The sequence below is a fragment of the Argiope bruennichi genome, chromosome 10, assembly GCF_947563725.1.
Source record: "Argiope bruennichi chromosome 10, qqArgBrue1.1, whole genome shotgun sequence".
Taxonomy (NCBI): Eukaryota; Metazoa; Arthropoda; class Arachnida; order Araneae; family Araneidae; genus Argiope; species Argiope bruennichi.
The window spans coordinates 14,795,369-14,821,737 of NC_079160.1; the positions used below are offsets into that span (position 1 = coordinate 14,795,369).

The 26,369-nt window shown below is 30.3% G+C and overlaps 1 protein-coding gene across 1 annotated transcript in view; it reads left to right on the forward strand.

The window, feature by feature from the left end:
- Positions 1–24,753, forward strand: part of LOC129987995 (cytochrome P450 4C1-like) — a 39,576-nt gene extending 14,823 nt beyond the window's left edge. Inside the window, exons 5-12 of the mRNA XM_056096060.1 lie at positions 1,129–1,319; positions 4,425–4,494; positions 6,251–6,377; positions 10,438–10,632; positions 12,151–12,324; positions 14,894–14,960; positions 20,218–20,397; positions 23,218–24,753. Of these exons, the coding sequence (XP_055952035.1) occupies positions 1,129–1,319; positions 4,425–4,494; positions 6,251–6,377; positions 10,438–10,632; positions 12,151–12,324; positions 14,894–14,960; positions 20,218–20,397; positions 23,218–23,375 (1,162 nt within the window). The 3' untranslated portion in view covers positions 23,376–24,753. The remainder of the gene's footprint in view (positions 1–1,128; positions 1,320–4,424; positions 4,495–6,250; positions 6,378–10,437; positions 10,633–12,150; positions 12,325–14,893; positions 14,961–20,217; positions 20,398–23,217) is intronic.
- Positions 24,754–26,369: the final 1,616 nt, after the last annotated feature.

A 26,369-nucleotide genomic window follows, 5' to 3' on the forward strand; every position in this document is an offset into this window, starting at 1 on the left:
ATCTGCCTTTTTTAGGCTTTAACTTGTGTTATACATACGACAAGTTAAGGAATTCTAGTAGATAACCCAGTGCAGTATTTTAGCAAAATGAATTATTCCTCATTCGGTTATGGATAAATGTTGTTTTAATTACGCCAAACAGTCAAGAGTTGTTGCTTCTATGGTACTTGTCATAGGAAAGTCCCATGAAAAAGTCAGCGATTTTAAGCCGAGAATTTTAGCGTCTGTTATTTCAGTAACGCCATCTAAGTACAGGAGTATGACTTAGCTACTCATGCGACACAACACTTTTTACGGGGTGGACTTCATTAATACATTTCATTCACAGATCATAATTTAGAAAAAGAACGATCATCGCTGAAACAGTACTCCCAATTGTATTATCTCGACTTGGAGAGACTTTGTGACCACGACAGATTTATACGTGCATCAGCCACTTTATACACGGCGGGTGTTCGACCGGCAAGGTTCGAACTCCCCATCCATGGTATGCGAATCCAGTGCCCTACCAACCAGGGTATCCCGGACCACAGCCACAAGAATTATTATTATTAGATATGATACATTTAAAAAATTTTCTTGTCTTGAATTTATTTTGAATTCTATTTTACGCTTTACATGTAGAAGTATCCCGCATAGTATGGAGACAAGATTGTCGAGAGTCAAATGTAATGATCTTTAAAACGTTTTTTGTTTTACTTTCTTTTCTACTCACTTCCTGAGGCTGGATGAACCTCAATGCAATATTTCCAGCTGCTTTGTTCTGGTTTGCATTTTCTTTTTTACTTTTATTACTTTTCATTTTATTAGATTGCCATTAAGAATGAATATGAAAACTTCTTAAATTAAAAAAAGAGTTAATTTTTTTAGCTTTACATATTTAATATTAAATTAATTTAGTAATTTAACGTTAATTTTTTAGCTCGGAATTATATTTAAACAGATTCTAATTTTAAAGAATTTTGTTTCAGTAAAAATATTTAATTTTTGGATCCCACAGTTGCCCACACAATCAGATCGGAAGACATTCCTTTTTAAGAAGTTTTCCCATCTTCATATTTTTATTTCTGGCTCCATTAACAGGAGAGCTATTCGCTTACACAAATCTTACGGACTTAACTTTTTCAGCACAGGACCGAAGTGGAGGTTCCGCCGAAAGTTACTCACACCCACATTCCACTTCACCATTTTAGAAGATTTCATCCCCGTTTTCCACGAACAATCGAGCGTGCTCGTCTCGAAATTGAAGCGCCTAGACTGCGAGCCTTGGGTTGACGTCGTGCCTTTGATGACTTCCTGCACTCTGGATATCATTTGTCGTAAGTATCAGAAGGGAAGGAGGGTAAGAACTTAAACATAGATAAAAACAACTGTGTATGTCATCTACACTACATATTTTTCACGTTTTAAACCTCATTTTTTAACAGAAGAAAAATGCATTATCCTCTGTCATTCTGTTATTATAATGCAAAAGAAGAATTTTAATTCTCGTACACAAGATTCTTTGCAGTTTTTATACTTAGCAATTCTGAATTATTAAAAACAGTGACGGATTTTAAGCGCGTTGCGGATTTGATTAATTTTGAAGACTTTCATTTAATAACTGAAATTAATTTCACATTTCACACCATTTTAATTCAATCACCACGTTAATGATGGATCTCAATTTATTATTTTAATTTTAATAACTTTGTTTAATATATATATATTTATATAATATAAAAACTATTATTTTACAAACAGAAAAATAATAATGGAATATGAAGTATATACGTAATAGTGGAAATGATTTACTCCAAACATATATCACAGTCAAAATTATATATGACAAGCAAAAAGGAATTGTGGAATATAATCTATTTAATGAATAATTAGTATTCCGAAATATTATAAATAAGGAGCTAATTATACCTTTATTTTATTAAACAATGATTTTAATGCTTCGTCAAATACATATTGTTATTGTTTATCCCCCTTGGATTGAACACCAATTCAAACTAAGTCAAAGAGATTGGGGAGAGAGGGATGCAGTAGCATCTGTGGGTAAAGACCCCTGATAATCCCAATACACCCGAGGGCAAATGTCTGATTTCCAACTCATATGAAGATGACACTAACATACTGGCCTGTACAGCCTCTTTTTACAGGGGGCTATTTCACATCTCACAGATAGAACACACGGTAAAGAACAACCAGGCCCGAGCCAGGACTCGAACCCGTGACTCTTAGATTACGGGGGAAAAAGAGCCACCCCTGGGCCAGGACCTCTGTTTAACAAAAGCATACATTATAATTATAATTTTTTATAGAATTTATATCTTTATAAAGTCGTTTGCATGAAAATAAGGTTAATAATATTTCTCATTATCCTGTTTACTGCCTTTGGCATCTACTTAGTCGGAACCACTATTTAAAAACATGTGCTATGAAAATTGAAGCCTATATTTGACATATTGCATTCTTTTAGGCTTTATGCACATTTATCTGTAATATAATCATCCATCACAATCTGTAACGTTGAATGAAGCTTAGAAATACTCTCGCCTCTTTTATCTGCGTCATAACAGGATGCGAAAATTTTAACTTCTATTTTGGTGTGAAGCAATGCAGACAGGTTTTTTTTTTTTTTTTTTTTTTTTGAAGTAGCTTATTTTTCGGTATGTGAATAAAGCTAAGCATGAATAAAAATTACCTATGGAATCGTATTTATTGTAATTATTTCACATTTTATTGTTTAATGGTGCTTTACTATTTAATTGTGGATGTAACAAAATTCAATGAACTGAGCTTCGTAATTTTTACTATTTTATATTTATGCTGACACATTATATTCTCTCTTCGTAAGATAGTTGGTATTATTGCTAATATCTTATTTTGTACTTAGCATTGCGGGTTTTTTTTCTTTTAATGGATCACTATTTGTTTTGAACGTTTTAAATGATTAGTTTTAATTTGAGCGTTAGTGAAATTTTTTAATTTATATTCATAGATTTCCGCGCCTTTCTTGTTTGATGTTAATACTATTTATATTTATAACTAAAGCGGTCTACTATTTTTCAACATTTTTTTTTTTTTATTTCTTAAACACTTTGTCAGTCTGCATGAGATTTTCCACTAAACTTTCGAGAGTTAATCTTTGACAAAAAAATGTAATATATTGTTAACAGAATGATAGCCCGTTTAGACGAGGGCATCTTCTAATTTATATGTAATCGTGTTCTAAAGAGATGTTAATATCCAATTCTGGAACTAAAAGAACATTTCATCTGCTTCCGTTTCCAGCATCACACGACTTTTAATTATCAGAACAGTATTCTCTCGCGTTCATTCTGATACTTCTGCTAATTGTATCGACTTCCTCTAATTCAGTCTTTCGGCTACAGGACAACTATAGCCGAAAAACTGAAAAAAAAGAAATAAAATAAAGAAATAATAAAATATAAACTGAAGAAATAAAAACAAAATTAAATGGCATCTTTTAAGTTAAAATTTATTAAAAAAAGAGAGACATTTTAGCGTGCTAATGTTTTAGGTTCTATTCTTCTGTCTTTAGAATTTTTTTTTCTCAAAATTTACTCTTAATTTTATGCAAAAATAATGTGCACACTAAAAATACATTTAATATCATTCCAGCACTCTTGTGTGTAAACGCAGAAATTAAAACAATGAAAAATATTGTAGCATATATTTTAAACTATTTTAACATTTTTTTTAAAAAAATTAGTCCAATAATATGTACCGTAGTTTCAGCGGAAAAGCAATGCCATTTTTATAAAAAAGATCCGATTAAAATCTTAACTCTTCTTTTGTGAGTTCGTACTACCTAAGAATTAACTACGTGCTAGTTTGTTGGCTGTAATTCTATATTCTCTATGTCTAGATCTCCCCATAAACAATTTTGTGCACTTTTTGTGTCATAATAAATTTTCTGTGTTAGAGGCTACTTAATATCTAGCCTCTAAACATCCTAAAATTCCTTGTGTAGCTTTTAGAAAGGATATTCTGTTAGTGCAAGATATTGTACGATATTTCTATGATTTTGTTTGTTATTCCGAATGTAGGGCAATATCGTGAGAATATCGTAATAATGTTGTAATGCTAATGGAACAAAATTGTTATAAAGGAGTGTAAAATTTGATTCGTAACTTTAATATTATAAAACTTTAATTGTATGCGCCAATAAATCGAATTTTTATTGTTCGGGTATATTATTGAAGTCCTCATTTCATTTTTGCATTGGCATAATAACTACTTATAATCGATTGCATCATAAAAAATCATGATGAATATTTTTTTCAAACATTATTATTTTTATTTGATTTTATTTCCACATACTTGCAGATCAGCAAAAATGTCCATTTAGCATACATTTTACACTGCTCTCATCTCATTTTTCTGATTAATTTTTCCCCCTCAACTCTTAGAAACGGCCATGGGCGTCTGCATTAATGCTCAAGGGGATGACAATGATGATTATGTGAAGGCTGTACACGAGTGAGTATAATTAATTAGCTAATACATAATATTCTAAATGTTATTTATACCTAATCGGATATGAATGGGTGCTGTTATTTATAAATAAAAATTACTTTTCTAATATCTTATATCTAATATTTTATTCTTTTTTAATATTTTTTAATAATTTTTTTGGTTTAATTTTTATTTGGTTTTTGTTTTTCCTATTAACTTGATTCTAATACTTTTGTATATATATATATATATATATATATATATACTTCACTACTAAAGACAGTCTTGGAAAAAAATCCTGAACTTAACGCCAAAGGAAAGACTTTCGCAGATATTGCGCCCAACATATCTGCGTGAGTTTAAGCTTTGCATGAGTTTAATGAGTTTAAGCTTTGCAGCTGTATTTTTCAAGCCACCGAAAATCTCTTCCGAGATGGAGATATCTTAACGCTCAAAACTTAGTTTAGAGAAGACTCGGATACGTGGCTCAGTTTGTCGTGATATTATAGCGTATCTGCAGATCACCACGACAGATGGTAGAAGGCATACATCAAAGTAGAAAGAGACAGTGGTGTAATTAAGTTTAAGAGGACAGGGCAAATACAGATATTTTTAGGCAGACTAAAATTGTATGAAAATGCAGATCAAAATTGAGGAACCAATCAATTGCATTTAAGAGAAAACTAGCGTGTTTTTTTTTTTTATTTCCATTCTCAATGTTCTTTTCATTCATATCGTTTCCAATCAACTATGGGAAAGCATGTAGGATATTATCATTTTTACAACTTGTGAAACAACACAAACAAGGTTAGAAAAAATTTTATGTTATAGAGATTTGATACCCTATCCTGAAAAAGAAATAGCATAAAGATCCTTTTAAGTGTTTGCATATTTTTAAAGGTTTTACAACTAATGAATGAATACTATAGATTTTCTCTTATGCACATAAGTGCACACCAAGCTAGCGCGTAATTTCTCCTCCATAGTCACAATAATTTTTTTTTCATTTGTCACCTATTTTGAAATCTTCACTGTTATACATTTAAAAAATACAGCATACCCCAATAACAATTTACGAATACTGTATGTATACTGTGCAGTTTTAATCAGGGACAGCGGCAAAAATTGAGTTCCGTTACACACTGAAGAAACAATGAATAACGAGTAGAATGCTGCTCTTTTCTTGTCAGAAGTTGTATTTTATTCAGGGCACATCGGAAGATCGTAGTATTCCCCAACTTCCAATGTTTTGGCAATGTTGTCAATGCAACGGCTTGTCTTCCTCATTTAATTGCGATTAAAGAGAACTAGGCTGAATAGTACGGAACCGGATACTGCGGAGTGTACTGTGTATTTGAATTTCTAAAATTAATTATATAAATATATCAATGTCTTTAGTTGATGTCCATATTGAAAAATCGCCTTCGTCCGCTTCCTGAATTAAATGTGCCATTTTACTGAGTGATATGCAATATCTTTATACTATTATGATATGAATACGATTTTTATACAGTTGGCTAGTAAAAAGTAAAGAAAAAGCTTGAACAATTTGTATTTTAAAATATCATTATTTCATTTATTTATTTTATACTTTGCTGCTTTAATACTGTTCCTAACCAAGGTAAATTCTTTTAAAATTGCATTTTCAGCAACAAATTATAATAACATTTTGAGTTTTTTTTTTTTTTTTTTTGAATTTATAACATTGTAAATTACAATAAATGGAAACAAACAACTATAATGCATTCGATAAAATGTTTCATCATTTCTATGTCTTTAGAATTGGAAATGCGTTTATGTATCGCGTGCTTCGACCGTGGCTGTATCCAGATATCATTTTCAACTGTACAGCTTTTGGAAGAAGATTTAGAGCCAATCTACAAAAAGTGCAAGGATTCACTAGAAAGGTATTTATAACTAATAAAGCTGTTACTGCATTCGAAAAAAAAAGTTAAAATATTTTTATTTGAAATATCAGAGCTTTGCTATCTTGGAAACCCAAACTTTTGTCATGGAATAGTTCTTTGAAGAAATCAATTCTTTTATAGAAATGGATTTTCCTACAGCTTTATTATGGTATTGCCCGTAATAATGTTGCCATAGAACTTTTAATTGGCTGGAAAAAAAAGATACACCATCTTCATCAATGTTGTAAATATCATGAATAAATGTTTGCTGAATATTCGTTTTATAATTTAATCATAAAGTCTATTTTAATGTTAAACTAAAAAGGCTTATTTTTATGATCCGGTTACTTCAAATATTAATTAACTAGCCGCCTTTGGCGACCAGCCGGTTCGCCAATCTTAATGTTCGTTAAAATTTTCATAATTAAATATTTTATGCAATTCCAACTTTAATAGATTCTTCAGCAAAATATTTTAAAACTTCAAATTTTGATAGTCATATAATTCACTCATAATATTATAAAGGCCTTCAGTCATAACGTGATATGTATCTCTCTCATTTTCTGTTACCCCTCGTAGAATTTATGCTTTAAATTAAAGTGTAAATGATTCATCTGCAATTAATATAATAATATTTTTTTACTGAAACAAAGCATTTTTTTTAATAATATGATTACTGATAATAGAGTCACTGAGCGTTTAAACTTTATGGGCACTAAAGAATATCTTTTTCAATTTACGTATTATCTCAAGAATTTGTCAACAAAATTTTCTTAGATTCATCATGAGCAGATCGATTCATTAACAATGTTTCATTTTAAATGCATTAAACACTAAGAAAATAAAATGAATCGTTTAAAATAATCGGTCTAAAGCAGGTTTTAAAAAACTACTTAAAAAACGATGTACTTAAAACTATAAGCATATACAAAAAAATATATAACTAACATAAATACAATTTAATTACAAAAGCATGCAACTAACCTAAAAATAATTTAAATCATTGAAAACAGGTTTAAAAAAAACTACTTAAAAAACGATGTACTTAAAACTATAAGCATATACAAAAAATATATAACTAACATAAATACAATTTACTTACAAAAGCATGTAACTAACCTAAAAATAATTTAAATCATCTGTTGAAAGTGGTTGTCATGACAACAATCAGAACAATGCGCATGCGTGAATTTTCTTCGGAAACTTCTTTTCCCTTTCCAGCTGTGTTGCCATAGAAACCGGCACACAGCTGTTTACACGTTTATGTTTATATATTCAGATTTTATAACATCTAATCAGAGTAACGGTGAATATCAGTGTTCGTGTTCGTCAATAAATGTTAATTTTTTTAATAACATGATTAACGAAAACAGAGTAACTGAGCATTTAAACCTTATGGGAACTAAAAAATATGTTTCTTAATTTATGTAATATCTCAAGAATTTGTCGACCAGCCGGTTCGCCAATCTTAATGCTCGTTAAAATTTTTATATTTAAATATTTTATGCAATTCCTACTTTAATAGCTTCTTCATCAAAATATTTTAAAACTTCAAATTTTGATAGTCATATAATTCACTCATAATATTATAAAGGCCTTCAGTCATAACGTAATATGTATCTCTCTAATTTTCTGTTAGCACCCGTAGAATTTATGTTTTAAATTAAAGTGGAAAGAATTAATCTGCAATTAATATAATAATACTTTTTACCGAAACAAAGAATTTTTTTATAATCTGATTAATGAAAATAGAGTCACTCAGCGTTTAAACTTTATGGGCACTAAAGAATATCTTTTTCAATTTACATATTATCTCAAGAATTTGTCAACAAAATTTTCTTAGATTCATCATGAGCAGATTGATTCATTAACAATGTTTACTTTTAAATGCATCAAACACTAAGAAAATGAAACGAATCGTTTAAAATAGACGGTTTAAAACAGGTTTTAAAAAAACTACTTAAAAAACGATGCACTTAAAACTATAAGCATATACAAAAAATATATAACTAACATAAATACATTTTAATTACAAAAACATGCAACGAACCTAAAAAAAAAATTTAAATCCAGTCCGCATTCGTTGATAATAATTCGTCAACACAATGCGGAATTCAGAACACAAAGCGCATGCGTGAATTTTCAACGCCAGTTACGTAACGCAAATACGTGATTTTTTTTCTACGCCAGTTGGGGTAACGCTATGCGGATTAGAAATTTTTAATTTCCTTTATTCTGTTTTATTTTAATTCAAAAGTACTTCAGAATGAATTTGAAGGATCGATTAATTAACAATGTTTAATTTTAAATGCATCAAACATTAAGAAAATAAACAGAATCGTTTGAAATAATCCGCCGAAAAATACTAACCCTAGCCTCATTACTGTTGGGAGAAAAAAACCCCGGAAGCCTTACTCATTTGGCGGTGGCGAAAATGGAAGATTTTTTTGGCGGAAAAGTTGGCGCTGGAGAAAATGGAAGATTTTTTTGGCGGGAAAGTTAGTTTTTAATTAATAATTAAAATTCTAATTAAAATTTCAAAAAAAGGGACCCCAGGTGCACATTCCCGACCTCTAAGGTATACATGTACCAAATTTGGTAGCTGTATGTCAAATGACCTGGCCTGTAGAGCGCCAACACACACACACACACACACATTGAGCTTTATTATAAGTACTAGCCGCCTTTGGCGACCAGCCGGTTCGCCAATCTTAATGTTCGTTAAAATTTTAATAATTAAATATTTTATGCAATTTCTACTTTAATAGCTTCTTCATCAAAATATTTTAAAACTTCAAATTTTGATTATCATATAATTCATTCATAATATTATAAAGGCCTTCAGTCATAACGTAATATGTATCTCTCTCATTTCCTGTTAGCACCCGTAGAATTTATGCTTTAAATTAAAGTGGAAAGAATTTATCTTTAATTAATATAATAATATTTTTTACTGAAACAAAGCATTTTTTTATAATCTGATTACTGAAAATAGAGTCACTCAGTGTTTAAACTTTATTGGCACTAAAGAATATATTTTTTAATTTATGTAATATCTCAAGAGTTGGTCAACAAAATTTTCTTAGATTCATTATGAGCAGATCGATTCATTAACAATGTTTAAATTTAAATGCATCAAACACTAAGAAAATAAAACGAATCGTTTAAAATAAACGGTTGAAAACAGGTTTTAAAAAAACTACTTAAAAAACGTTGTACTTAAAACTATAAGCATATACATGTTGTCATGGCAACAATCAGAACAGAATGCGCATGCGTGAATTTTCTTCGCCGGTTACGTAACGCAAATACGTGATTTTTTTCTACGCCAGTTGGGGTAACGCTATGCGGATTAGAAATTTTTAATTTCCTTTATTCTGTTTTATTTTAATTCAAAAGTACTTCAGAATGAATCTGAAAGATTGATTCATTAACAATGTTTAATTTTAAATGCATCAAACATTAAGAAAATAAGCAGAACCGATTGAAATAATCCGCCGAAAAATTTTAACCCTAGCCTCATTACTGTTGGGAGAAAAAAACAACGGAAGCTTTTCTCGTTTGGCGCTGGGGATAATGGAAGATTTTTTTGGCGGAAAAGTTGGCGGTGGGGAAAATGGAAGATTCTTTTGGCGGGAAAGTTAGTTTTTAATTAATAATTAAAATTCTAATTAAAATTTCAAAAAAAGGGACCCCAGGTGCACATTCCCGACCTCTAAGGTACACATGTACCAAATTTGATAGCTGTATGTCAAATGACCTGGCCTGTAGAGCGCCAACACACACACACACACACATTGAGCTTTATTATAAGTATAGATAGATAAAATTCTGACTTGAAACTTGTCGATATAATTATGAAAAATGGAGTAAGCCCCGGGAATAGAGAGAAGTGTGTTATTAATAAGAATACCAAACTTTTCAAAATTTACAGTATGATGATAAATTTAATTTGTTTACCTCCGGTGTTTGTGAAATTTTAAGCTGAGTATTGTCTGATATTATTCATCATAGATTCATCTAAATTAAGCATCAAATTTCTACAATTATTATTTAATAGGTGATCAGAGACAAAAAGGCTGAAATGATTGCTAAAGGTAAACTTAGTCCTGTCTCAGAAAAAGCTCCAGATGGTAGTCCAATGCAGAGGAAAAGGCGCAAGGCTTTTCTGGAATTGCTGTTAGAACATCATCTCAAAGATCCCTCATTTTCGGAGGAAGACATCAGGGAAGAAGTGGATACATTTATGTTCGAAGTATGGCTGACCAATTTATTTGCGAATATTATTATTCCTGAAAAGAAGAATTCGGACATATAGTTAGCCTAACAAAAACAAAACTATCGGACATATAGTTCGAACCTAACCTAAAACAAAACTATCATTCTGGCCACTTAGCAAATGAATCGATTATAAAAATTAATTAACATACACACATTTCAGCACATACTAGTATTTGTTTTGCTAAGAAAGAAGAAGAGTTCTCTCATATATTCATTAATTTGTATTATTTTGGTTACCTTGTGTGTATACCCCACCCCCCCCAAAAAAAAGAAATTAGGTTGCTAAGGCTTGATGGTAAGGTCTCGTCTGCGGAAGCGGAGGATTTCAGTTACGAGACCTGGTTCCTCCGAAGAACCGTCGTGTAAGCAGGTCTAGTGCATGTAAAATCCGTCAGAGCCAAACGTCCTCCCGATGGTGTGTGAGGTGGGGAAGTTTGGAGAATAGGGTGCCAACTCAGATGTCGTCCTCGTCTTCTGACAGCGATTTTCAAAATCACGAGGTCCGTCCCAAAAAATCCTTTGTGTTGCTTTAAAACGGGACGTTAATATAATTAAACTAAACTAAAACCAAAAACATTTTATTTTTTAATGGACCCGATTAGACGTCCTACATGAAAAATTTAACTTCCTATATTATAAAATTATCTTATTTACTCTATGTTTTGACGTCCTTTTCTTCCTGTTGGGTATGCAATGCATTCTAAATTTTAAACATACGCGACATATTTGACCTGTATCATCTGTGCATGGATTACTATTTTGCGGTTTAAATAATATTTGCCTAAAGCAGATCTTTTACAACTCGTGCATTTTATTTATAATTAATATCAAATCTTATCAGCATGTTTTGTACAAAAATTTGTTTTATCTCAGTTACCCTGCAAATACTATGCCAATCAATTTGTTGAATATTTATTTAGTTTTATCATCGTTTTCTTTTAAATGATCTATGTTCCACGGGGAGGCACCTCGTAATTGAGAATGAGAAGCTTTCGGCTTGGTGGCTGGTTCCCGCCACCTTTGTGGATGCACGAAAGGGTGAGGGTCTTGCTCCTTCCATCGATGATGGGACGTACTTCCCTAGGGAAGGGTTGTACCGCTGCCGGTGATGGCCCTTTGGACTTAATCACAATTCTCGCCAGTGTTGCTGTTGCGGCGGTCCGATGACTCAAGTTTCGCCATCTGTCTTCCCGTGGGTCGGAAGAGCCAGTTTGTGGTTTAAATGACCTCAGTTCATGTCTTTTTATTTATTGCCTCTTGAAAAACATGCTGCGTTAAAACTTGATGTGACGTCACGTCCTTTCTTTCCGGAGAAGATGCAAGATTAATTGCAAATTCAAACATGTTGCTCATTTTACGCTTACCATATGAATATGAAATGATCCATAGGCACATTAAAATTGCTAGTAAAACATCCTATTATTTTATTTCTATTAAGTGTACTTTATTTTCTTTCAATGATGTGTCCTCAAATACCTTTCATTTCACAAAGGGTCACGACACTACAGCGATGGCTCTTAGCTGGACGCTGTATCTCCTGGGACTTCATCCCGAAATCCAAAAAGTCGCTCACGAGGAAATGGACGATATTTTTCAGAAAGATCTCGAGAGAGAAATCACTCGGGAAGACCTATCGAATATGAAATACCTCGAATGTATTATTAAAGTAAGAAAAAGTTCTGATCTGAAAGATATTATGAATGCAAAGAAATTATTTTTTTTTATCAAAGAGAGACTAATTGATTTATTCCTTAGTTTTCCTTTCCTTTTTTGTCTGTGAAAAAGATAACTCAAAAACGCTTTGAGCTAGATTGATAAAATTTGGTGTATGCATCAAATTTGTAGATTTCTATCAAATTTTGAGCAATATCTGTGTTGAAGAATATAGGGATTACAGAGAGGTTCGGCTGTTCGAATATATAGCAACACGATAACTAGATTAATAAAATACGGTGCTCACTCAACCTATCAAATCATGAAGGGAATTCAACAAGGAGTCGATCAAAATATCCGTCTGTGACAAAGATAACTCCAAATTTCTTTGAAGTTAGACAGATGAAATTTGGTATATGGTCTTCTCGCCAAATTTGCAAATCTCTATCAAATTTTGAACGAAATCCACTCAGAGGAAGTCCGTCTGTCGAGCTATTCCAATATAAGTTAACACCATAACTACAAAACGAAGAATGCTACATGAATGAAATACGGTACACAGATTTAACATCTATAGTCTAGAAACCTATCAAATTTTGGGCCAAATCCCACAAAGGATTGAACAGTGCTGTCGGTCTTTACTTTCAGAAACATGTGAACGCGATAATTTAGAAACGCAATGACTTAAATATATCAAATTTATTGCGTTATTTTGTGAAAATAAGTATCATTTTGTATCAAATTTTTGTTTCAATCGGTTGGGTAAATCGCGCCTAAAAACACAAATTCTACTTTCGGATATTATTAGCCGCATGTCATGAATTTATTGCCAAAATTTTCGCCAAGGATCACACAATAAATTTAGGAAAAGTACTAAATCCATGCCAAAGTAAATGTTTCGTAACTATTGTAAGCCAATGGGATAATACGTTTATCATAGAAAACTTTGAGGCGAGCACTCCCTTTAGTTTAGATATAATTTATGAGGCTTTCAGCTTTAATTTAGATTTTAAGCTTAGGACTTTTCCTTAGGCTAGCTTGTCAAGATTAATCCATTCCTCACTTAATTCTTTTAAGCCGAATTACTCATCGGTTTTTTTTTCCTGATTTGAATGCAGATAATGATATCCTCCAAATGAAAATTATCACTGTAAACAATATCATTCATAATTTAATTCTTGTATTATTTTTACAGGTATTAATTTATAAACGATATATAATCATCATTATTCTACTGTCTATTTCTGTTCCTATTAGAAGTTCCATGAAGACTGAAACGATTAGAACATTTTTTTTTTCTGTTTAATGAAATCTATGACAATCTTCAGTAATAAAGTTGATTATAATACAAATGTTCATTGCAACTACAAATGTTCATTGCAACCTGTTGTATCACACTTCTTCTAGATCCCTCTTACTTGACTTGTAAATTAATATTAGTACACTTAAACAACAGTGCTACGAAAATAAAACGGGATTATTAACATTAACACGTAGTTTAGTTAATGCGATGTCCATACTCTATGTTAGCACTTGTCATGCATCTTTTTGCGTGGGGTGAGTATCTATTCAGTGATATATTTATAAATAATATTTCTCAGTAAGGGATATGCCATATTCTTGTGTCAAACAATCCACACTTGTTGCTGTAAATGGGTTTGTTCATTGGGATGAGAGCCATATCTTCCAGATATTTATTATAGAATAATATATGCTAATCAAAGCTGATGTCTGTAGTCTTGTGCATCTTTGCTACACAGTGGTGATTTGAATATCTTAAAAGCCACAATTATCATTACTTCACATGTTAATTCCATTAATCCTTATACATGGTGATCGGTGACGTCCTCTTAAGCCCTTCAAATTCTAAAAGGAATCTCATATACCCAGGGAAATAACCAGCACCTTTAATAATGCTGAATTATTTGAGACAGGTTACAGAGCCCCCAGCAGCGGAATAAGGAAATTGACAATAAATAAATAAATAATAACAAAAAATAAAGGAGATAAGTCAAAAAGTCTAATTAGGAAAATACAGCTATACCATAATAAAAGCGCTTAATAAAAATCGCAAATATTTCTAATAAGAATTTTTTGGCCAATCTCATTTATTTTTTGTAACTTAGTCGACTTGTTATACGAGATGTCGTTTTGAATTTAAAGGCCTTATAAAGACTTTACCGATCACCCTGTTTATAAATAAGCAAGAGTGAAGCAGGTATTTCAGGTATTTATTATCTGCAAAAAGCTGATATAATAAATTTTTATTCCCTGAACCATTTACTACATTTCTAAATAATGATGAAATAAATATGAGTACGTTATTTTTATTATATATCGAATATAAACCTTTGTATTATTGGCCTTTTTTAATGAATAGTACTTAAAACGTAAATAAATATTTTGGTAATAAATAAAAGTTGAAACAAAATTTCATAACTAAAGTATCTTCTCTTTTCATTTCATTTTAACTGATATACTTTGTATTGTAATACTTAACTCTATGTTTGGAAAATATGAAATTTTTATATCGCATAGTTTCTATATGCATATGTAAATGATTTCTACTATTTTTTAAACAGGAAACTCTTCGTTTGTATCCGTCAGTTCCAATTATAGGAAGAGAATGCAATGAATCTTTTCAAGTTGGTGAGTCGTTTCATGCAATGAATTTTGCAAACAAAGCATTTTTATAAATTTTATAACTATTTGTAAGAAATTTAAAATATCTATTCTTATGGTCGTTAATATTACTTTTGTATAAATTAGAATTTCATTTATGTGTTTTCAATTATTTTCCGTTTTTAGTAAGTTATCATCTTAGTATAGTTCTGACTTCATTTGCGAATCTGTGATTAAATGCAATTAAAGATAATTTTAAAAGCGTTTATAATTAGCAAAACCTCAAAATAAAAGCGAAAGTTGCAGTAATTTATGGTAAATCTTTCTTGGGAATCAAAAAGATAAAACTGATTCATATAAATGCCAGTATTTTTTTAAAACGCTCTACCAGTATTAAAAGGCGACAGCGGAAATATCTTGACTCAGTTTTGTGTGCGAGATGTAAATGTTAATGTTAGCTCATAACATTAATACAATTGTTTTCTTTCTTGACATAACATTAAGTACAATAAACTGAATATTTTTCTATTTGTGCGACTTAGTTTTTACTTCTATTTGATTAATTCTTTTAGAGCATATGTGCATTTTTTTTTTTTTTTTTTTTTTTTTGTATTCCTTGCGATTTTGAAAATGGAATTAACGTCGTTCTATTTAATCAGTCTACCGATATGTTCATATTTGCTTTTCAGTAAACCTCCAAATTATGAGAACTTTTTAATAAAATAAAGCTTGATTTTCACTTTTGTGAACTACATTTATTATCCACTAGCCGCCTTTGGCGACCAGCCGCTTCGCCAATCTTAATGTTCGTTAAAATTTTCATAATTAAATATTTTATGCAGTTCCTACTTTAATAGCTTCTTCATCAAAATATTTTAAAACTTCAAATTTTGATAGGCATATAATTCACTTATAATATTATAAACGCCTTCAGTCATAACGTAATATGTATCTCTCTCATTTTCTGTTCGCTCCCATAGAATTCATACTTTAAATTAAAGTGGAACGGATTAATCTGCAATTAATATAATAATATTTTTTACCGAAACAAAATATTTTTTTTTTGTAATATGATTATTGAAAACAGTCACTGAGTGTTTAAACTTTATGGGCACTAAAGAATATCTTTCTTAATTTATATAATATTTCAAAAATTTGTCAACAAAATTTTCTCAGATTCATCATGACCAGATTGATTCATTAACAATGTTTAATTTTAAATGCATCAAACACTAAAAAAAAAAAAATAATAAAACGAATCGTTTAAAATAATCGGTTGAAAACAGGTTAAAAAAAACTACTTAAAAGTCGATGGTCTTAAAACTATAAGCATACACAAAAAATATATAACTAACATAAATACACTTTAATTACAAAAGCATGCAACTAATCTAAAAATAATTTAAATCGTCCGTTGATATTGGTTGTCATGTCAACAATCAGAACACAATGCGCATGCGTGAATTTACAACGCTAGTTACGGTAACGCAAATGCGTGAGTTTTTCTAAGCCAGTTGGGGTAACGCTATGCAGATTAGAAATTTTTATTTCCTTTATTCTGTTTTATTTTAATTCAAAAGTATTTCAGAATTAATCTGAAAGATCAATTAATTAACAATGTTTAATTTTAAATGCATCAAACATTGCGAAAATAAACAGAATCCTTTGAAATAATCAGCCGAAAAATCTTAAGCCTAGCCTCATTACTGTTGGGAAAAAAAACTGAACTCTTACTCATTTGGTGGTAGGGAAAATGAATAATTTTTTGTCGAGAAAGTTAGCTTTTAATTAATAATTAAAATTAAAAAAAATGACCCCAGGTGCACATTCCCGACCTCTAAGATACATGTACCAAATTTGGTAGCTGTAGGTCAAATGGTCTTTTCTGTGGAGCGCCAACACACACACACACACACACACATTGAACTTTATATATAAGTATAGATGTTTTTAAAGCAAGCGAAGAGGGGAAAAAAACTATTCTAAAAAATTGGGTAAAGCAGGTGTTCTTATTAAATAGGTAATTTTTTTTAAAAAATGAAACGAAAAAGGGGAAAAGTTATTCTATAAAATTGTGTAAAGCAGATGTTCTGTGTTAGAAACTTCTTTTCCCTTTCCAGCTGTGTTGCCATAGAAACCGGCGCACAGCTGTTTACTCGTTTATGTTTATCTATTCAGATTTTATAACATCTAATCAGAGTAACGGTGAATATCAGTGTGTTCGTGTTCGTCAATAAATGTTAATTTTTTTAATAACATGATTAACGAAAACAGAGTTACCGAGCATTTAAACCTTATGGGAACTAAAAAATATCTTAATTTATGTAATATCTCAAGAATTTGTCGACCAGCCGGTTCGCCAATCTTAATGTTCGTTAAAATTTTTATATTTAAATATTTCATGCAATTCCTATTTTAATAGCTTCTTTATCAAAATATTTTAAAACTTCAAATTTTGGTAGTCATACAATTCACTCATAATATTATAAAGGCCTTCAGTCATAACGTAATATGTATCTCTCTCATTTTCTGTTAGCACCCGTAGAATTTATGCTTTAAATTAAAGTGGAAAGAATTAATCTGCAATTAATATAATAATATTTTTTACTGAAACAAAGAATTTTTTTATAATCTGATTACTGAAAATAGAGTCACTCAGCGTTTAAACTTTATGGGCACTAAAGAATATTTTAAATTTATGTAATATCTCAAGAGTTGGTCAACAAAATTTTCTTAGATTCATTATGAGCAGATCGATTAATTAACAATGTTTAAATTTAAATGCATGAAACACTAAGAAAATAAAACGAATCGTTTAAAATAAACGGTTGAAAACAGGTTTTAAAAAAACTACTTAAAAAACGATGTACTTAAAACTATAAGCATATACAAAAAATATATAACTAACATAAATACAATTTACTTACAAAAGCATGCAACTAACCCAAAAATAATTTAAATCATCCATTGATAACGTTGTCATGGCAACAATCAGAACAGAATGCGCATGCGTGAATTTTCTTCGCCGGTTACGTAACGCAAATACGTGATTTTTTTCTACGCCAGTTGGGGTAACGCTATGCGGATTAGAAATTTTTAATTTCCTTTATTCTGTTTTATTTTAATTCAAAAGTACTTCAGAATGAATCTGAAAGATTGATTCATTAACAATGTTTAATTTTAAATGCATCAAACATTAAGAAAATAAACAGAACCGATTGAAATAATCCGCCGAAAAATTTTAACCCTAGCCTCATTACTGTTGGGAGAAAAAAAAACTGAAGCCTTACTCGTTTGGCGCTGGGGATAATGGAAGATTTTTTTGGCGAAAAAGTTGGCGGTGGGGAAAATGGAAGATTTTTTTGGCGGGAAAGTTAGTTTTTAATTAATAATTAAAATTCTAATTAAAAATTCGAAAAAAGAAACCCCAGGTGCACATTCCCAACCTCCAAGGTATACATGTACCAAATTTGGTAGCTGTATGTCAAACGGTCTGGCCTGTAGAGCGCCAACACACACACACACACACACACACACACACACACACACACATTGAGCTTTATTATAAGTATAGATTATATATATTTTTTAAAATCGTTCTTTCACTTAAATAAACAATACACCTAATGGATATTTAAAATTCTCCATAGTGGTTTAATGGAAACTTGGTTTATGGAAAACTAAAATACAATGAAAAATTCCCAGTGTAAAATTCAGAAATGTGTATGGTAAAATTATAAAATAATTTCCTCTTAATCGACTTAGAATTTACATTTTGGGTAAGGTGGAATGTGAGTAGATTATGCTTTTCAATTACATTGAATATAAATATTAAAAACTTAAAATCCAATTTTTAGATTGTTTGTATTTATGAAAATTGTTTTTAAAATTTTATTAGAAAGTATATTTAGAAGTTTCACAGTTTTTTTAAAAATACTTTCCTTTTTGTTCCTGTTACGTGGATGAGTCCGTAATCCGAACCAAATAAAAGAAAAGGGTGTTAAGACTACTACAATTATAGTTTTTTCCGAATTAATAAACTGTCTAATTGTTTCATTTAACGCTAATGAAAGGGAAATTGTCAGTGTGTGAAATGTACATCGATTATTGATTAATTGCAGATCATGAGCTATGAAAATGAATTTATCTTAATTGCTTACAGATTATCTTTACTCCTTCTAAAAATTTCTGAATGAAAATATTTAACGATAACTTTGACAGAGATTTTTATAATTCTAAGTTTGAATTTCTAGATTCGTTTTTCAGATTTGTCTGAATTTAGCGACAAACTATGGAAAATACTTTATGCAGGAGTCATAGAAATACAGAATTTTCTTAATGATCTTACCAAAATGAAAAGTTGATTATGTAAATACCTTTTAAATTTTTCAGATTTGTTTGAATTTAGCGACGAACTATGGCAACGAAATTTGAGCTTAACATTTTTGCAAGCGATTATATTATTATATCTTTCTTTGAAGTAATGAATGCAGAAAACAATTACTAATGATTCCTTAATTTATTTGTTACTGGAACTGTTTGAAATGCTGGGATTCTATAGAATACCTAGGTATTTTATAGAATGCCGAATACTTATAGGCATATATTGAAATGTAAGAATTGAATGTAATGTTATATTGAAATGTAAGAATTATTATATATTACATTCGGCATTGCATATAATATTTAGGCATTCTATAGAAGGACAAATATTATTTAGCCGAAGTATGAAAAGCCATGATACATAAGTCTATTATTTTAAAAGTTTATTAGTTAGGAAACACAAGAATGCATAAAATACCCATTCGAGCATCTTTACTAACATAGCATTAGAAAATGATGAAATGTTTCGACGACACTTTCTACATGCATTCATTTTCTATAATTTTCTTTAAACAAAGACACTCATTAGCAGAAACGGAAGTGTCTTTGCTAAGAATGTCATCCTTACATTGGTTTAATCTACCTTCAACTATATCATTCATATTTTTTAATCAGACCCTTCTTAACTTATTCGGCAAAGCATTTCATGTTTGGCTAGTTTTTTATTTAGCATAATATAGAATACCTAGGAAATGTGAATGTGAACTCAAATGTTTGATATACCGTGCATTGCTGATTAGTTTTCTGTATTCTATAAAATACCTAGGTATTCTATAGATTGCCGGTTTTCATACATAAGAGGCAAAATATCTAAATGGTGTTTTTGCGAATTTTTTTTTTTTTTTTTTTTGTTAGATTCTTGCGTCATAACATTCCATTACTACTCCCTCTTCTATTCCAGCGGGTCACATGGTTCACAGAGGCAGTATATGCATCATTCTGCCCATGGAATTGCATCAAGATCCGGAGTCCTTTCCCGAGCCGGAGAAGTTTAATCCGGAGCGATTTTTTGCAGAGAACAGTGCGGGAAGACATCCGTACTCCTACGTTCCATTCTCGGCGGGACCGAGAAACTGCATAGGTGCCGGCATTTTTAAGAGATTTCTCAATAGCCGCAAGGCAACTCAAATATGAATATTACTCATATATACTCAGCGTGTGTATGGAGGGGGGGGGATGAATCAGATATTTTGCCGACTTAGTCAGTGTACAATACAAGGCCCTTCTTTTACTAAACTTGTTACATCAAATCTCAACTTATTATTTTGTCAACTTAATTCAGCATATTGAAGATTTATTTTATTTTAATTTATTTTATTTTAGTAATTTTGTGAAATGATAGATATTTTTATTTATTTATTATGACTCACAATTATCCAGTATCCATGCTTGTACACAACATTATCTAACTAGACTCATAGCGTTAAATGCTATTCATAAATATTATAATTAAGTAGACATAATATAATTGGGAAGGTAAATATAATTGTTCTATATTGCTCTATCTAACCTGGCCAATTATATTTTACGAAGTGTTATTATTATCCTAATATTTTATAATCCATATACTTTGTATTTTTTTACAAATTTATTTGTCTATTAAACGAATAACATTTTGGACCTGACTTGCTTATGGCCTATTTTCTCGCTGGTCCAGCAGCCCTTGGCAGCTGCATAGGTGGAGATCCGCCATTGCTGTAGTGGTTAAAATAAAGGGATAAAGGAAATACCCTTTTATATTTTATCTTTTTATTCTAATTTCAGGTGTGTAATCATGTAATATCTCATGTTTTATCATAATATAAACTAACCGTTTTTGACAAACAGCTTGTTTGCTTTTGTATCTAGCTATTAATTAATTAATTCGGATTACTTAACGTTGGTTTTCACTTTTATGTTTGATGGATTTAATTTTCCCCTATATGACTGAAAAATACGAATTTTGTAAAAACTGAAATTTATGCAATGATGATTATTTTTTATATGCCTGTATTTGCAATAATTTTTTTATATTACACACACACACACACACACACACACACACACACACACACACACACACACACACACACACACACACACACACACACACACACACACACTGTCTAAAATGAATGCATACTGTCTAAAAGGAAAGAAACTCGAAATGATAATGATTATGAATTGAAATGAAACATAAAATCTGTTGTTGTTGCTGTTACTTATTGCACTTGCCATAGACAAGCCCATTGGCGGAGAGGAGCCTTTCCTTAACTTGTAACAATGATTCAAAATTGATATTCAACTACCTGAAATTTCATGTAATACGCATCTAGAATATATTTCTTTAGCATATTGAATGCAGCGATTTTACCTTAGGCCTCATTTACCTCAGGGGCCTTTACCCTTCTGAGGGTAAAGGCCCCTGAGTACCCGAGGGAAGAAGTCTGACTTCTTGCTTATATGAAGATGACACTCACACACTCGCTTGCACAACCCCTTTTACAGGGATGGAGGGGGGGGGGGTTCTTTCACATACCTCACAGATGGAACACAGGGTAAAGGACAACCTTGCCCCGAACCAGGACTCAAACCCGGGACCCAGATCACGGGGAAGATGCACTATCCCTAAGCCAGGACGCCAGCAACTTAAAATGAGTAATTAGGAAGCAGGACGAAAAGAAAAGTAGTATAAAAATTAATTAATGACAGTAGTATTAAATAGTATCAGTACAGTAGTATTAGTAGTTAATTATTAGTGACATTAGTATAAAAAGAATAAACTTGAGATTGATGCGAGTGAATATATCATAAAAGAATATTTACTAAATGGATTTCTTTTTTAAAAAAATCGCTGCATTCAATATGCTAGAGAAACATATTCTAGATGCGTATTACATTAAATTTCGGGTAGTAGAATATCAATTTTGAATCATTGTTATTAGTTAAGGAAAACGGCAACTGCATTAATCATAGAATTAATAGTGAATCAAGATATTGTGATTAGACAAACAACAAAGCAATAGACTGTGGACAGATTACAGTTGGAGAAAACATCCATTATAGCTTCCATTATTTTTTTAATATATTATTTCGAATTCTGTTTAAAAAAAAACCTAAAAATATAGGATTATAATTTCATTTTCGTAAGATTTCTTCCATGTGTAACTAATTGAAATCCCATTTACATGTGCTTTCGGATAGACAAATATTTGTAAACAATGATACTCACTGAATTTGTAAATTGAAACATTGCATTGAATATAAATAAGTAAAATTGCCGTTACATGCAAAATAATAAACATTACATTGCATATAAATACATATTTCCAAATACAGACACACATTTATGTGCCTGTATTTGGGAATAGTAAACGAGCATTGATGACACCAGGAGTTGTAAGTTTAAATACAAAATGAAAAATAAAACTGGCGAAATAGATTCAGTGATTAGATGTGAGGAATTACTTCTTGATTAGAGAATTTCCTCTTAGCACAAGATATTGTACGATATTTCCTCGATGTTCTTCGATATTTTCAATGCCAGAAAAAATCATGAAGATAACGTAACTTTATTATTCGGAATTCAGAAATATATAGATAAATTGTGATAAAAAAAAAGGAAGGTAAAAATTTATAATATGTATTAAGGCTGAAATTTTATTCACATGAATATAAAAGACCTTGTTCGTGAACCCATTTGGCTTAGAGATCTACTGCTTAAGAAGTTGAACTGGGATGAATTGTTTCTAATTGTTCTAAAATGATTAATTTCAGTAACATTTTAACATGCTTATTAATGTTTGTTTGTTTTTTTTTCATTTTTTCCGATTTTGTTTCTCTCCTGAAGTTTTATCTGAGAATATTAAAATACTGTATACATTTTCCACCTATTCATGTTTGAATTTCTTTTTCAATTTAGGGCAGAAATTTGCACTGATGGAAGAAAAGACTGTTCTCGCCAACATTCTGAGAAGGTTTCATGTCATTTCGTTGGATCCCAGAGACAGAGTTCTAGTGCAGCCTAACCTCACCACCAAAAATGTCGCGCCTTTACGACTGCGCTTCGAGAAGAGATGATTTCCAAAAGTGATGCTTCAAGCGAAAATGCTTATAAAAAAATAAAATTGTCTTTTAACCCCTTTCGCTACAGTGACGAGCTATACTCGTCATGAGTTTTTAATGACCGACTGCTCTTTGACGTGCTATTCTTGTCATGCAATTTAAAGTATGCAGGGCATGAATAAAGGTGTACAAAGTTTTACCATCTGAGAAAACTAGAAAAAAAAATCATTGTTTTGTTTCTAAAATTTTATATTAGACTTTGACTAACCCAAATTAAATGGTGTTTTTGCAAAAATTTTCAAAATAATATCGAAACGCAAGGGGTTAATAAGCTGTTGACGATTAAATGATGAAATTATACTGTTTTACAGTATAATCTGTGCTGTAGTAGTTTTGAAATATTTCTGAGCTTGCACTTTTACAATCTTTATTTGATGATTTGTTTCATGTTAACTTGATTTGTTTCATATTCGTGAAGATGGAATTTCTAAATCAATTTTTCAAACATTTCCTGATATTTTAGAGTTTTGAAATTGTTTCTGATTTGTTTCTTCTTCGAGACCATATTTGTATTAATATTTTAAGAGATTAATTATCAATTAATCGATTAATTTAATTAAGTCTTGAATTTATGTGCGTGTTGCTATCTATAATATGTAATAAAGAATTATAAATTAACGATTAAAATGTAGGGAATAATTAAAAGCATTCCACTGTAATACAATATCAAATATGTAAATAACTAAAAAATATTTTTATTTATTTATTCTTTCTGTTTTAGATCTGAATTAGAAATATAAGCCAATGAATTTGTGCTCGCAGGTTAAAATTTGAGACACTCTATTATAACCCGGTTCTTATAAAATAATGGATGTAACATAAGTAAATTACATGATATCAGAAATTTTTGGCCAACTTGAATCAAAATTTATCAAATTTGGCTGCATTTTGCTCCTTACTGATGCGAACATCAGTAAAGAGAAATAAGATAAAAAAATTATACCAAGTTCAATACATAAGCAATTATTGCAATCCTCGACTCGCGCTCCGTTTTATATACTTCTCTACCTCTCAGCAAATGTAATTGCTGTAACAAGAGGATATTGTGATATTTTTAAAGTGATCTTCGATGTTCTGATTTTTTTTTTTTTTTTTTGTATCAAAAAGATATCGTATCAGTTTTGAAGAATATCTTGTATTATTTTATATTTCATATTAGTGTTGTTTGAAAAAAATTGCTCTATCCATCGGTGTCACGTGGTAACTTACTTTAATAATTTGAAATTGATACAGCTTATAAATTATTGATGAAGAGTTTAGAGGAATATCTCCTACATTATGAGAAACTCTTTTTTTTTTCTTTCATTTTAATTTCAGAATCTATAACCATATTTCTGTTAAAAAAAAAAAAAAAAAAAAAAAGAAGGAAAAAAGGAAATATCTTTTATATTTTAAGAATATTGTGTACATTTCCCTTAAATAAGATATTGACAAATTGTATGGCACTAAGAATAGAATAAATATTTCGATTATGATGCTCATCAAAATTTATTCTTTGATATTGTTCATCTAAAAGGATGCTGTTGCAAATAATTTTTTATAATCACTGAGCTTGTGTAGATATTAATGGGAAATCACATAAGTTTGACCAAATCTTTTTATTCAGTTTGTATTCTTCTTATTTTTTTTTCATTGATTGATCTGAAGCGTTTTATCCTATTCTTTGAAATTTGAATACCTTTTTATAATTATTTAGTGCATTCTACAATAGAATTCTCATTTTTTTTCTGCTCAATTTTTTTAAAGAATTTCCTTTCTGTAACAGTTTTCTTTTTTCTTTTCTTTTCTTTTTTTTTTTTTTTTTGATTCTTGACTAGAAAAATATTATAAATTGATCAAGAAACTGAAATCTTATTTATCAGATCAGAATTGTCAGATGTTTACTGCTTCAGAGAAGCAAATGTCTGAGCAACCTGAAAATTTAATTCGATAAATAATAAAAAAAAAGTTTTGATTTCACTTCCAAATTTATTTTAACTACCATGATATTAGATAGAAATAAATTATGGAAAATGTAAATAATTATTTTATTTCAAATTTTCGTTGGAACGGAGGAAAACTTTTACTTGTATTATTTATTTTGTATGCTGTAGTTCGTATTAAAAAATTGTTTTTATTTATGATATCAATATGTGATAAATATTACTATTTTTACTTATTTTTGTTGTATTTTTATAAAGCTTATCATGTGCAAAATAAAAGATAAATTTAATATTTTGCCTGTTTCGTTTCAACAAAATATTCCATTCTTTATCATGTGTATAATATTATGTTGGAAAAAAGTTGTAACGATGTTCATCTGAAAAAAATATCAGTGAAAGAGTGTCCTCTCCTTCTCATGTTTTATGTAATATAATAAATTTAATTGCGTTGTATAATAGAGAGAATAAGAATGCATTTTACCCCATTGATCAGTTCTATCCACACATTGATATGCTCTGAAATTTTGATGTCAAGAATATGCACCAGATTTCATCCATTTTACTTGGTGAATTATTATTTTCAATTACTGATAAAAAGACAAAAAAAAAAAAAAAAAAAAAATCCAATGATAAAAAGTATACCAATACGAAAAGTATACCAGTATACCAATGATAAAAATAACCTCAAAATTAGAATATTATTTCATTTTGGTGCAAAAAAAATTTACAAAAACTCATTTACCTATCTACAGTAACGGAAAAAAAATCCCAACACCAAGAAAAAATTATTGCAGAGCAATGAAATTTGGACAATGCATTTCTTTAGTTAACGTCTAATTTATTAAATTTTCGAGGTTACCGGTTAATTTAAGCTCACGAAATTGCATTTAAAATGTGAGATGCTGTTGCATTAATAGCCGGTGTATCCATCAGAATTTCGAATGCTAGCCTGCAAACGTGCATGCATTGTGTCATATAGATGACGAATGTCACTTTGTTCCATACTTTTTGTACTACTTGTTGTGTC